Source organism: Hypomesus nipponensis, chromosome 13 (assembly GCF_054491055.1).
Source record: "Hypomesus nipponensis isolate SF chromosome 13, ASM5449105v1, whole genome shotgun sequence".
NCBI lineage: Eukaryota > Metazoa > Chordata > Actinopteri > Osmeriformes > Osmeridae > Hypomesus > Hypomesus nipponensis.
This window is the reverse complement of record NC_140373.1, coordinates 17,172,156-17,185,730: the sequence shown is the minus strand read 5'-3', so window position 1 is coordinate 17,185,730 and position 13,575 is coordinate 17,172,156. Positions and strand designations below refer to the sequence as shown.

The 13,575-nt window shown below is 46.3% G+C and overlaps 3 protein-coding genes and 1 pseudogene across 6 annotated transcripts; 2 read left to right on the top strand and 2 right to left on the bottom strand.

Annotated features, from left to right (window-relative positions):
- Positions 1–26: 26 nt before the first annotated feature.
- On the top strand, positions 27–5,028 carry kcng3 (potassium voltage-gated channel, subfamily G, member 3). Its single transcript, XM_084669683.1, has 2 exons — positions 27–926; positions 1,575–5,028. The coding sequence occupies exons 1-2, from the start codon at positions 304–306 to the stop codon at positions 2,218–2,220; spliced, it is 1,269 nt and encodes a 422-aa protein (XP_084525809.1). The 5' UTR covers positions 27–303; the 3' UTR covers positions 2,221–5,028.
- Positions 5,029–5,057: 29 nt separating this feature from the next.
- On the top strand, positions 5,058–6,357 carry LOC146260468 (cytochrome c oxidase subunit 7A2-like, mitochondrial). The gene is made up of 3 exons (XM_084669682.1): positions 5,058–5,214; positions 5,722–5,856; positions 5,985–6,357. The coding sequence occupies exons 1-3, from the start codon at positions 5,143–5,145 to the stop codon at positions 6,123–6,125; spliced, it is 348 nt and encodes a 115-aa protein (XP_084525808.1). The 5' UTR covers positions 5,058–5,142; the 3' UTR covers positions 6,126–6,357.
- A 2,869-nt stretch (positions 6,358–9,226) lies between these two features.
- LOC146260467 (uncharacterized) lies at positions 9,227–11,618 on the bottom strand (annotated as a pseudogene).
- A 314-nt stretch (positions 11,619–11,932) lies between these two features.
- Positions 11,933–13,531, bottom strand: pigf (phosphatidylinositol glycan anchor biosynthesis, class F). 4 transcript variants are annotated; one of them, XM_084670521.1, is made up of 6 exons: positions 13,413–13,531; positions 13,014–13,261; positions 12,801–12,892; positions 12,529–12,645; positions 12,333–12,441; positions 11,933–12,249 (listed from the first exon to the last, which is right to left on the bottom strand). In XM_084670521.1, exons 2-6 carry the CDS (start codon positions 13,239–13,241, stop codon positions 12,136–12,138), a joined length of 660 nt encoding a protein of 219 aa, XP_084526647.1. In that variant the 5' UTR covers positions 13,242–13,261; positions 13,413–13,531; the 3' UTR covers positions 11,933–12,135. The 4 variants fall into 4 exon arrangements, with proteins under 4 accessions (XP_084526647.1, XP_084526649.1, XP_084526648.1 ...); XM_084670523.1 differs by having other exon boundaries at positions 13,422–13,520; XM_084670522.1 differs by having other exon boundaries at positions 13,339–13,496.
- Positions 13,532–13,575: the final 44 nt, after the last annotated feature.

Sequence of the window (13,575 nt, the reverse complement as noted above, 5' to 3'; positions counted from 1 at the left end):
CTGAGAAAGAGAGAGAGAGACTCAGAATGAGAGAGGGAGAGACATGTGACATCACTGCTTGGACTGGCTCCGGACTGAAGGGTGGAGAGTTGAGGTCTGCTCAGAGAGCGGAGTGTTCGTCCTGCGCATCGCGAACAGCGCTGTATCATGATCCACTTGCGGCAGCAGCACCAGGTAGAAAACGCGTCAAAGGTGAAACTTTCTCCCTGGCCCGGATCACCATCCATAGCTTTAAACTCTTTGGAGGAAAACGTGTCTTAATCAGATGGTGTAACAACCACGATAAGGGACTACCGAGGTGAGATGAAGTTCGGTAAGAGCATTTGTGTGCTCAACGTTGGGGGGACCCGGTATGCTTTCTCCCGTGAAGTGATCAGGGATTTCCCTCTGAAGCGCGTCAGTCGGTTGCACGCGTGCGCCTCTGAGAAAGAGGTCCTCGAGCTTTGCGACGACTACGACCGGGATTTGAACGAGTTCTTTTTTGACCGACATGCACAGGCTTTTGTGTTCATCATGCTGTACGTGCGGTCCGGTAAACTCCGCTTCCTTCCCGGTTTGTGCGAGCTCTCTTTCTACACCGAGATGGCCTATTGGGGACTCGAGAGCGCGCACCTGGAGTTCTGCTGCCAAAAGCGTCTGGACGACCGTTTGTCTGAAATCGGTGTATCTAGTCTGTCGGAGGAGGACTTGCGATCCCCGGGAGACGAATCCCGGTGCGCAACCGGGCAAGAGCACGAAACGGACACAGGGCGCGCTAAGTGGCTCGAGAGGATGCGCAGAACGTTCGAGGAGCCCAATTCATCAATCGCGGCACAGGTTCTGGCATCTGTCTCTGTCGTTTTTGTGATTCTATCCATGGTCATGTTATGTGCCAGCACCCTTCCCGACTGGGACACGGCCAAACGCAACACCGTGGAAGAACACAGGTAGATAGCGTTTTTCCATAAAGCTTTCTACTGATCTCGTACAAAGTTTATAAATTACATTAAAATGTTGGTAGGCTATCATCTATTTCTAAATTGGGATTTCTTTCGGGCGCATAATAGCATAAGTGACTTCTTTTACAGCTCAAATGCCGCGCGTAATTGAGGTTGCATTGTTGCTTGCATGGAGACATTGCTGTTCATATTGCGGGATCGTCATCGTTACAATCACAGCAATCTCCTCTGATGCCTATCAAATGTGCGCTCTAACTCGCTTTCCGAGTTAGAGCAGACACTTAGACACACACACACACAGCATGAGAAAGGTAAGCAGAAAATAAACAATCGTCCATATGCAATTAACAATACAACATTTATTTTAATATTCGCTCACTATTACGTCACAGATTTTTTAGTTTAAACCTCTCTTTTTATTTTGGGAAACTCGTAAGATTCTGGCTGCCATTGTCTGCTCTCGATCTCCAGTCTGGTAAATGACATCTAGAACGCAGTCTCTTTTGGCTCCCGTCCTCCTTCACTTCCTTCATCAGCAATCCTTCATACCCCTTTCTCTGCCTCTTGTATGCCTCCCTCCTGTCTACACCACTCTTTAGTTCATACATCTTGATCTTTTTTTCTTCTTTTGTGCAGGATTGTGGAAGCAGTGTGTATCGGCTGGTTCACTGCTGAGTGTGGGGTACGTTTTCTCGTTGCCCGGGATAAGTGGGACTTCCTGCGCCAGCCATTAAACCTCATAGACGTGGTGGCCATCTCTCCCTACTACATCACAATGGTGTTAGCCGGGGCGGGGTTGCCGGGGGCGGGGCTAGGGGCTGCTGGGGTGGCGCTGCGGGTGCTGAGGATGATGCGGGTGTTCTGGCTGATGAAGCTGGCCCGTCACTTCTTGGGTTTGCAGACCCTGGGTCTGACCCTGCGCCGCTGCTACCGGGAGATGCTCATGCTGCTAGTGTTTGTCTGTGTCGCCATGGCGATCTACAGCGCTCTAGCCCAGCTGCTAGAGTACGGCCTGGACCTCGGGGGCCGTAACCACGACTACGCCAGCATCCCGGCGGCTGCGTGGTGGGTCATCATCTCCATGACGACGGTGGGGTACGGAGACGTGTACCCGGTGACGATGGGGGGGCGTGTCCTGGGAGGAGTGTGCGTGGTGAGTGGTATTGTCCTCCTGGCTCTGCCTATCACCTTCATCTACCACAGCTTTGTACAATGCTACCAGGAAGTGAAGCTGCGCTCGGAGAGATACGCACGTAGCCTGTCAGGCCAGATACCGCACTGAGATGGAGCCACTCACAACCTTCTGGAGCTCATGCACCCAAGCACCTACATCAGCCTGTGGACTAACGACCAGAGGATTCCCCCTCTTTAACAGCTGTGGGTATCCTGGTGGGCAACACTGACACTCTTTGGGGAGTTGGACTCCTTGGACTTAAATTACTATTCGCTTCCTGGCGACACGTTTACAACCCTCGGATCCTTTTTATTCCAAGGGGTTCCATCCTGTTTTAACTGGCTTTGATGTCTCCACCAATCACATACCACCATCTGGACAGGACATTTACATACTTAAACATTGTCATATTTCAAGCTGTTGAGTCCCAGATCCTGTTTGCATTGCAGTCTCATGGTAAATAACTCAATGGCCAATGTGTGCACATGTGTGTGTCGTCAAGGGCCTGTGTCCAGATGGTGACGTACATGTGAACCAGATGCTCCCCGTTACTATGGTACCCCACCTACCTGTGAAGTAGAAAGGGGGATGGGGAGAAGTGAAGGAGAGAGTCATGGAAAGATAGGTGTTAGACAAGGAGGCTCAAGGAAACAGACAGAAAGACAACTGAGCAATAAACAGAGATGGGAAGACAATGATGGAAAGAGAGAAATCCTGACAGCCAGCATGTACAAAGAGAAGCAGCATGTACTCGACAGAGTGAGAGAACAGAAGAGAAACAATATCTCCAAGGCAACAGATTTTCCCACATTTCATGTAGACTGTCAGTCACATACTGGAGCCTTGAACAAAAGTATCAGGTCTTCCCCCGAGCGTACACTGTCCTGAACACTTCACATTTTGTACTCAACAGACATGCAGACAGACTCTCACACACGTCTGCGCACATGTTCAGACCCACAAACATCAGCAAATAATCCCACCAGCACCACCTGTCCGGTGCACCGTCACAGTTAGACAATTGGGCGAGGAGAGACGCGTTCTCAAAAGACGAGCCAACACCTCTCCCACACAACACTCCTCATCCCTCCTCCTCCTCCTTGTCTCTTCCTCCTTCTGCCATCTCTGCGTCTCCTCACACTAGTGGTGGCATCAGACTATGGCTCCAGGCTATATTCTTAGAGAGTATGTGAGAACTTCTTCTTTGTCTTGATGTTTTCCCCTGTCCTGTTCAAGCTTTGCTTAAAATTTCCTGAGTTAGTCAAATATCGGCTTAAGAAAGTTTGTCCACGACACTAGCTTACTTAATTTGTCTGTTGTAAAAAGACTGCAGTATGTGTTGTGTTGTATGGTGAAGGGTTAAACATGACTTCACTTGTGATACATGTAATTTGTAGCCTCTTGATAAGAATTTGTAATAATTCATTTTAAATTCAATTTTTTTTACAATCACTTTGACACTGTCAGAACCTTGATGTCCTTTTTCAAAAGTTTTTTTAAACGCTAACACAATTTTCAATTGCTTGGATACAATACGTTAGATCCTTTGTTCATTGAACTGTAATAATCTGCTCAAAAGGACACAGCTAAACATCTAAGTATCACCATTTAAAAATGAAATTCACACATAACATTTGAAATGTCTGTCATTTCCTTACATGACAATGATCTAACTGTCAACATTTACTACTACTCAAAATTATAAGTAACTATTGCATTACTTTTAATGCATAGTTTTATAGAAACTGACAAACAATATTACAAGTTTAGAACATTAAAGTTTCAGTATAATTAGATCCATTGACACCATGCTCAATTGGTGCAAGTATGGTTTCAGGCCCATGCACAATTGACAGCCTTGTACCTGCCCCCATACTCTCCCTTCCTCAACCCTATTGAGGATTGTTCTCCACATGGAGGTGGAAGGTGTACGATGGACATCCTCATGAACAAGTTACTCTTCTCCAGGCCATGGATGAGGCATGCAATTACATCACAGCAGACCATTGTCAGACCAGGATTCACCATGCCCGGAGATTTTTTCAGAGATGTTTGTCAAATGAAAACATCTATTGCGATGTGAATGAAAACTTGTGGCCAAATCCACAAGACAGGGGTGATGGAAATATAGGACAGTAATCAATCCTTTATTTTGCTTTGTTTGTTTGTTTTTTGAGCCAGGTGAGGAACACTGCAGTACATGCTTACATACGGTAGCATAGTTTTCTTTTGTAGCTAATTATGTTTGCTTTGATACAAAAAAAACAAAGACATTTTGTAATTTGATTGTATTTCATCAATACTTTTCTGATTTTGCTCAATGACTCCACTGTCTGTAGTATTCTCTCTTAGTCCATTTATGGTGATGTAGTATCTTATGAAACATGTATCACATATTTTGTAGTACAATATTGATTGTACAAAGAACTACATGGTGAAACTATCAGTATCTTTTGTGTGGATGATCTAAGTGAATGTTCCTGTGGTATTTCATGATAAATTCATTATTTGAACTAATGATTCTGCATGCGCAAAGTGTTTTTAAATATATGAATATACAATGCTATGCTTTAAACATGTGACAGACTTTGTTACAAGTAATGGCTGTTTCGAGTTTCGTATCTAGAGTTTTGAAAAAAGACATCAATGTTCTGAAATTAGTGTCAAAGTAATTGTAAAAACTGTATTTGAAATAGGAGAAAAGTTGCATTCCTTGTGTGATTAGCCAAACATTTTTTTTCTAATTCCCACTGATTTTTGTTTTACAATGTTTAGGTAAACAAATAAATAATGTAAACTAAATCATCTATTCAGTATTTGTACCGACAGATGGTTGCTTTGCACGGGAAGGGGAGGTAAAGAGTATAGAAGGCTTCTATACTCTGGGGGTGGGAGGTATTGCATGGATGCCAATGTTCTACGTCATCATTAATCGACGCCGACTGAGGGAAGCTCTTTCACCGAGGCGTTTTTGCCGGTGTTTGTTGGGTGCTGTAACATCTCATGTCTCCCACTGTCCTTTAACCAAAAATGTATTACAAATTCAGCGGCTTTACTCAGAGACTAACGGGGTCTGCTCCTGCCATCGCATACAGTCCCCAGGTAAGGCTTGAAATTGGCTTTATTTTGTGTTAAGGGTTTTCTTATAAGCGGCTTAGTGATCTGATGACCTTCATAGCTAACGTTGCTAGCAGAGTAAACGTCACCATCCTGTCTCCTTACGACGTGCAACGTTCCTAGAAATCAAATGCCTTAGACAGTACAAGCAGGGAAGCGTAAATCGACTCATTAGATTCGTTCGGGAAGAAAGATTTTCTTTCAAGACAGCAGGTTATTGACTACCGTCTAGCTGCCCCCCCCCCACCCCCACCCTGGGACACATAACAAGCGACAAGACTTGGCAGAGATCAGTTATGTAGCAGCGTCACCTATTTAATCACCTTAGAAGGGTCTGTCTCTCTGACGGACAGCTAAAGGGTCTGTCTCTCTGACGGGCAGCTAAAGGGTCTGTCTCTCTGACGGGCAGCTAAAGGGTCTCCGCTGGTGATCATCGTTCCTAGTGTTAACCTGTGGAGCAGTCGTGTGAGTGATGTGTGTGTGTGTTTTCAGGGTCTGAGACCTGGTGTTCCCTCTGAAGCCCCGACCATGGTGTTTGCTTCTCCCACTAAGCTTGTGTCAGAGGCAGGAGCCACAGTGGAGTACCTCGGAGGAAACAAGGTGCCAGACTTCCAGAGACTCTTCCAGGTACAAGGAGACCCGGTCTTACCGGCTGCACGTATGATACCCACAGCACAACCTAGGGTGTCGTTGTTTGGATCTTTGGCTTCATAATGACCCTCCCTCTCTTTGTTCTGTCTCCTTCTCTCACCCAGACTTCTGATGGGATCCCTGTTCATTTGAAACGTGGGATTCCTGATAGGCTCCTGTACCGCACCACCATGGCCCTCACTGTAGGGGGCGCTCTGTACTGTCTCATGGCCCTCTACATCGCTGCCCAACCCAGCAACAAGTAACCATTCCCAGCCTTGAACCAGGCCGGCCAAGGCTGTCACCTCCTCTTGCCTGGCCTTCTCTGTGTGGCATCCGCCACCACTCCATCAAACCCTCCCACTCAATCACAGTATCTGATAGCCAAGTGCTATGATAACACATTTCATTTACAGCTGAAATCCATACCTGTAAATTAGTTTTATTTATAAAATATATATTTATATGTGTGCCAATAAATCTGAACCACTTGTAAAACGACTCTGGGTTTGACATCTTGTGAATTAGACTGTGTTACCCTGCTTCTCTTATAACGGCAGACATGGTTGTACCTTTCACCCACTCAGGGCTGGCCCAGCCGCTGCCCCAGTCTGTGTGGGAGCCATGCCAGGGTGTGTGTGTGAACAGGAGAGCTCCCGTCTGGTGCATAGCTGCTGCTCACTTAACTCTTGAAGCCCTTTCTGTCTCGGGTGGTGTGTGTGGGTGGGCCCAGTGTGATGTCAGATGCTGTGTGTGTGTGTGTGTCATTACCTAGACACGCTGGGTTTCCACATTCAACAGCTGAAAGAGAGTGGTACTCCTGAACCTGAATGCTTCGCCTACATTGTTTTACTCGTCCATCCAAATATCTTGAATTTGAAATAATTTTTAGGAGAATCGACTTCAATCAATGAATGAGTGGAGGAAATCCCTTTACTGGGTTGCATAACGGGTCAAACCTTGGGTGATGTCTCCAGACGGACTCTTCTCCCCAGGCTACTGGATCTAAATGGGATTTCTACAGTTGGGATTTCAAACTTGACATGAATCTGTAAATAAGGGACTCAGTCAGACACACAATGGTACACATTTTGATGAATGACAGAACATACTGTATAATAACTGGACAAATACCTCATCAACATAAAAGCATGCGCCATGAAATACGCTCTTCTATCTCCGTCTGAGTAGGTGGACGACAGTCTACTTGAGGTCCCTCATTTCTAATACCGTGTCCTGTTCTTGCTGTAAGTGTTCTCAAAGACACCATCTCTCCAGAGATCCCTACATCTTTACGGCCCACGTAATCATGTTTTTCTCCTGGTAAAATGGCACCTTCACTGGGCCCAACAACCAGCACCACTCAGTCTGCATGAAGGAGGTCATACAAGAGGGAGGAGGGGAAATAAGGATGAAAAGGAATGTGGGTGTTCTCAGAAAAAATAAAATAATGAACATGCTTCTATCTAGTCTATATAATGTGTTTGCTTAACCTCAGTGGTGGCAGAATCTGAATACTCGAAAGAACTGCCCAGTAGTGTTACATATTGATCACCAGTGAATCCACTTAAACAAATGAATGTTTTTTACAGAAAGAATAGTTAGCAATCTTTCTGTACTCCACCCCCCATCCCTCACCCTCTCAATCTATCTGGAGAGAAACAATGGGAAAGACTGAGTGGTTCATCTAACACTATGCACAGCCACTCGTGCCTTGTGGGGAAAAAGGAGGGAGGGAAGAGGGGAGGACAAATTACCTTTCAAAACGCAGCACTGCCACAAGAGGCTTGCCAAAAAGCAAAGAATGAAATAAATGGTGCCGTCTTTGATTGAATGTGGGGAGAAATGTGCACTTTGCTGTGAGCGTGTGCATGTAATTGTTCTTGTTTGCAAGCTCTGGTCAGAAGAAACAGAACCAGATGACAAAAGCAACCAGAGGATGCATACGAACATGCCCCACACTACACCATGTTGTACATGTAGCATACACTGCTGTGTTCACCCTACCGCCATGGGGACTGGCCAATCATGTGCCTTCACAATATATACACTCATACACATTTTGTTAAGATGTTCTTCCAAAAATCTCCACTTGAGTGTTCTCACCTCTGATGAGATTTCTGACTGTAATGTAAGATGTGGCTCCTTACTGCCCCCTGCCTCTCCTCTTCAATGGAGCAGAAATCTGCAGATGGAGGAGGGTTAGAAACTGGAGTTGGGGGATGAGAAGGACACAGGTGGTTCCAGCTAGACATCAGATTGGCTGAAGTCTGTGTACTCCACAGTGTAGATTGGTTTTCCAATTTACCATGGAAGATTTTTGAGCCAGATCTCTTTTTCCTTCTTCACTTGTCATTTTCATCCTCTTTGAGTTGTCTTCCTCCGTCTCTCCCTCGTCCTCAATGATCTGAACAGTGTCATCGCGGTCCTTGGTGTCGTTCCTTGTGGTCACTGCAGGTTCTGTCAGGTATTTAGAACAGCACGACCTCACCCTGCAGGCTGGGGCTGACCAGGATTAATGTTCTTCAACTGAAGCTTCATCATCCTGCCTGCCTGAGGTGCTGCTGGGGAATGGCAGCAAAGGGGAAAATAACGACTTGAAATGAAGCTGGAGAAAGAGATGAATAGAGGTTAAAATTGAACCAGCCTCATTAGGATTCCGCTTGAGGGCAATGACTATACGTGGAGGATCAAAAGCAGTCTAAAGTTCCAACTCACATTCACACATTCACCACTTCAAGCAGGCCAATACACTGCATATTTTTCATTCTTTGTGGGTTATTAAGTGTCTTTAATAGGTGTTGTCATACTCAGACATGGTGCTGTATTGTATTGCATAAAAAATCTGCAAGGGGATATGGCATCTGAAATATCCCTGCCTTCCCTTTGAATCACGGCAAAAACACTCAATTTAGTTTACTCCCATTTGTAGTCATTTAAAGTTTTCCATGCAACAGGAAACACAGAGAAAAAACATGGAGCATAATCCCTGAGAAAAGATTTAAAGGTTGTGAATATGATAGTAAATGATGTGTTCTGTGACGGTTGTGCTAGCTGTAGACAACCAGCACAAAGGCAACCTTTTGTGCATGCATAAAGCATTGACTCCTGTGATCGTGAAGCGATGGTAAATGTTTGTATTAGTGTTTCCTTGTTCTAAAGTCTGTCTTCTCTGTGATTCTGCAAATAGAAATACTGTGATACTTGTCTGACACTGTGTACATACATCTACTGATGCCTAATCCGGACACATTTTCAGTGATGTTCCTGGGATCATTGGACGTTTCGGGTCTTTCAACATCATACGCCCTCCTCCAGCTGACCCAGCCGGGGCTGATCAGACCCCAGCTTGTGTCCAGATGGCTAACTAGCTACCATGACTCCATGGCTCCCCTCTTTTGAGCCACAGCCATCATGAGGCACTCTCTGCCGCATCGGTGGTACTGCGGATGGCTCTCCTCTTTCTCTCACCCTCGATGCCTAAACTACTGAAGGCTTTGGCCAAGGAACGGGCTGCAAATCCTCTGCATCCAACCTCCACAGGGAAACACCTTGCTCTCCAGCCAGCCTGCTGGCAGTCACTGACCAGTCCTGCGTACTTGGAGAGCTTCCTCTAAGGCTTCTTCCAAGTGATCTTCCCAGGGGACTGTCAGCTCCAGCAGCACTGCTTGCTTGGTGGACTCAGACACAAGGACAATGTCTAGTCACAGGGTGGTGACTGCAATATGGCTGGGAAACTTCAGCTGATGTTCAAGGTCCACCAACAACTGCCAGTCTCTTGCCGACGTCAGGATATCTGCAGATGATGTTCTTCGGGCAAAAGTTGGCTTGTCCCCAGCTCTGACAAAGGCGATGGTTTGCTTGGAGGGTCGTAACTGCTTTGCCCATGCCAGTCCTCCGCTGATAGCTTCAGCAATGGTCTTGAGGACTTGGTCATGCCTCCACCTGTACCGACTATCTCCGAGTGCCCTTGCACAGCAACTGAGGATGTGTTCCAGGGTTCCTCGCTTGGAACACAGTGGGCATGCAGGTGTCTCTGCTATGCCCCATATGTGCAGATTTGACGGGCTTGGAAGCACGTCATGCACTGCCTGGATGAGGAATTTGATGCGGTTAGGCTCGGCTTTCCAAAGCTCAGCCAAGGTCACTTTCCTTTCAACCGCATTCTCCCACCTCGTCCAAGCTCCCTGTTGCTTCATTCCCCATTTCCTTCCCCCTGGTGTTCATTTGGGGAGTTGGAAAGGATCCTAGACCTGCTCGACCTCGTGTGACCACTCCCACCAGGCTCCTGTAACGCAGCCTTGCATCTGCCTCTTGAACTGCTTCCTCTGCCTTCCATTTCCTGCCAGTCCTCACTTGGATCCCTGCTTTAGCCACCTTCGGATCACTTGAATCCCTGTACTGAACCACTTCTCTAGCTCTAGTTACCTTGAATTCCTCCTTCAAGGATTTGAAAGGCAGTCGCAGTTTGTTGGTGTTCCCGTAGAGTGCAATGCTGCTCAGGCTCCTTGGTAATCCAAGCCATCCCCGGAGGTGTTTGCTGACCTTCCTCTCCAAGGTCTCAACTGTTGACATAGGGACCGCGTAGACAAGGAGGGGCCACAGGATCCTGGGAAGAATACCATGTTGGTAAACCCAGGCTTTAAACTTCCCAGGTAGGCCTGACTTGTCCACAGATTTCAGCCAGCCATCCAAATCAGTGCAGGTCGACTGGATAGATATTGTGTGTCTCAGAGAGCAGTCAAAAACCTTGCCCAAGCTCCTGACTGGCTTCTCTGTGATAGTTGGAATGACCTGTGCCTGTGATGTTAAAACGGAACTTGTCCTCCACCTTCCCTTTCCTCAGCACCATTGATCTGGATTTGGCGGGTTTGAAACTCCTGCGGGCCCACTCCACCAGCTTTTCAAGTCCCTTCAGAATCCACCGGCAGCCTGGGACTGATTCTGTCATGACTGTGAGGTCTTTTCATGAATGCTCTGATGGGTGGTTGCTTTTGTCTGGAATTTGTGCTGGACCCTCTGCACTCTGGTTCAGCAGACGTAGTGAGCATGGTCATGGCTAGGGAGAACAATGTCACAGAGATAGTACACCCTGTGGTGATACCGATCTCCACCTTGTGCCAACTGGATGTTATTGCTCCTGAAGAGACCCTCATCCTGAAATTGCTGTAATAATCAGCGATGAGGTCACTCCACCTGCTGGGTACATGATGTTTTCTCAAGGTGAGCTGAACCAGCTTGTGTGGAATGGAACCGAATGCATTTGCCAGGTCAAGCCACAACACTGACAGGTTGCCCTTGTTCTCTCTGGCCTCCTGAAGGTGCTGTGTCACCACACCACATCCTTTAACCCTTGTGTTCTCCTCGGGTCATTCTGACCCATCGTCATTGTGACCCACTGTCGTTTGCAACAACTTTACCGTATACAAAAACAAAATGAAGCATTTTCTTTTAACCGTTGGGCTGTCTCAGACCCCCCACATTGCGAAGGTTAAAAGAAAATTATTTTTATTTGCTTTTGTATTGGGTTAAATTGGGTAAACACAACGATGGTTCGTTATGAACCTTTTGGTCATGTGACCCGAAGGCAGCACAAGGGTTAAGCCATGGATGTTCTTGCAGATTTTACCGCATGTACACTGCTTGCTCATAGTCGTTTGTGAGTTGCCTAGGTCTGTTACCTTTGTGTCCGTCCGACTGGGGTTCTCATCCTCCCCCCATCTCGGGCACCCCTGGGGGTATTTTTCCATTAAGTTCATCGTAGCTTAGATAAAACATATTCAATCAATCACATTAAGATGGATCTTTCAACTGTGACAGTAAATCTAATCCTCTGTTAGAAAGTATGTGGTTTAATCGCAGACTTTTCTCACATTTGTTTTTTGTTTTTTAGTTGTACCCTCCACCATAAAATAACCCCCACATCAACCGCCACCCACCTCCTTGCTTTCTACCCCACCACAGTAGAACAAGGGCTCCTTGCAGATAAGTAACCTTCTTCTTCATCTTAAAACAAGCCTGGCAGGATTCACCATACACCAAATGAAACAAACACTTTAGTTGTGTAATTAACTGACCTTTCAAAACTCTCTTTATTGTATTTCATTATAAAATCCCATTTTTCATAATGGGGAAGAACTGAAAACACTGGTATAGTACATATTTTGTTAAGTTAAAGTAATGTTGCAGTACACTAAATGCACACCCTATAACAGCAGGCTTTAGGCTGTATGGAAACCATCCTGTCACACTCGAACCACACACACTCTTTTTCCATCACTTGCTCTTGTACGTAAGGTGTTTGCGATGCCAGTGTATCCAGCTGGGGGCAGCAACCAGACCAGTCAGAAAACCAATCACAGCACCCAGACTGCAGGAAACTGGCCACACCTACAGGATGGAGAGCATGCCTGGTCATAAACTTAAACAGCGTGTGTGCATGTACGCGTGTTTGTATGTGTGTGTGTACAGACCTGCCATGGTCTGTCCCAGTCCAGGGGTATGGGGAAAGCTCCTAGCCATGCTCCGACCACAGTACAGGCCACTGTAATCTGAAGAGAAGTATCCCATACAGACATAGCCCTGAAAACAAACAAGTACACGTCAGCATGGACAAAGCCAGAGCAGGAGACACTGCTTTAAAAGGGAGGACGGGTGACGAGGTCTCACCCATGTCTGCTGAATACTCGTATCCAGGCTTGGATGTTGGGGCCAAGGACACACAGACATCTCAGCGTGGTTAGAGTGGTCAGCAACACTGCCAGAGAGAATGTCTCTAAGGCAGACCTGAAACACACATGTACATGAGTGAGGCAGACACACAGCTACATAAATACGAAATTCCAACTTCCGAAAACCCTGCCTTGCCAGCTCATATGTCATATTTCACGTTTGTTTCTTTCCCACAACCTCCCACTCGTACAAACAAAAACAAAACTCACTCCAGGATCGGTGCTCCATACAGGACCACCACAGTGTGGAAGAACAGACAGGAGAGAAGGCAATAGAGACAGGAGCGCACCAATCTAGACATCTAAGAGAGGAGCAGGGAGAGTATTAGGCGGAACAGGTAACATAGGCAATGTATATGACAATGTTGATACATAGGTTCGACAATATGTTAGTTTTTTCTTTATAATGGGGATAGCTCAAACCTTGTAAGTCAATGTGTGCTTCTTGGTGGGTTGGCTGATTCCAAGCAGCCAGAAGACGGCGATGTTGACCACAGCCACAGCACCGGCCACTGAGTACAGCCATAGCAGGTGCGTGCCATATACCGAAAACCCCTGCACAAGCACCGCAGGTAGTACAGTTGCCATAAACACCGAGGAAGCGACAATCGCATGCGAGGACGCCATGGCTCTAATCTCATGGTCCCACATGATGCCGATAAGAAGTCAACCTGCATTACAAGCACAGCACAGTTGTTAGTCATTACCCTGCGAGCTAGCCTAGCTACATTGTTATAACATGACCCACCTATCTAGTTCCACATCGACATAAGTGCATTTGGTCCTTTGTTAAAATAAACAACAACAATTTTATTTAAATACCCCTTTTACAATATGTCAATCAGAGACGGACAGCTTTATTCATCAAAACTCTTCCGTAAACATGGATTACAACCATCTGCGCAAGGTCAGGAGGCACAGTGATTGACATCTTGGTGAACTAATGAAATATAGTCCGCGCCAGAAAAATAACCAATCAGATTAA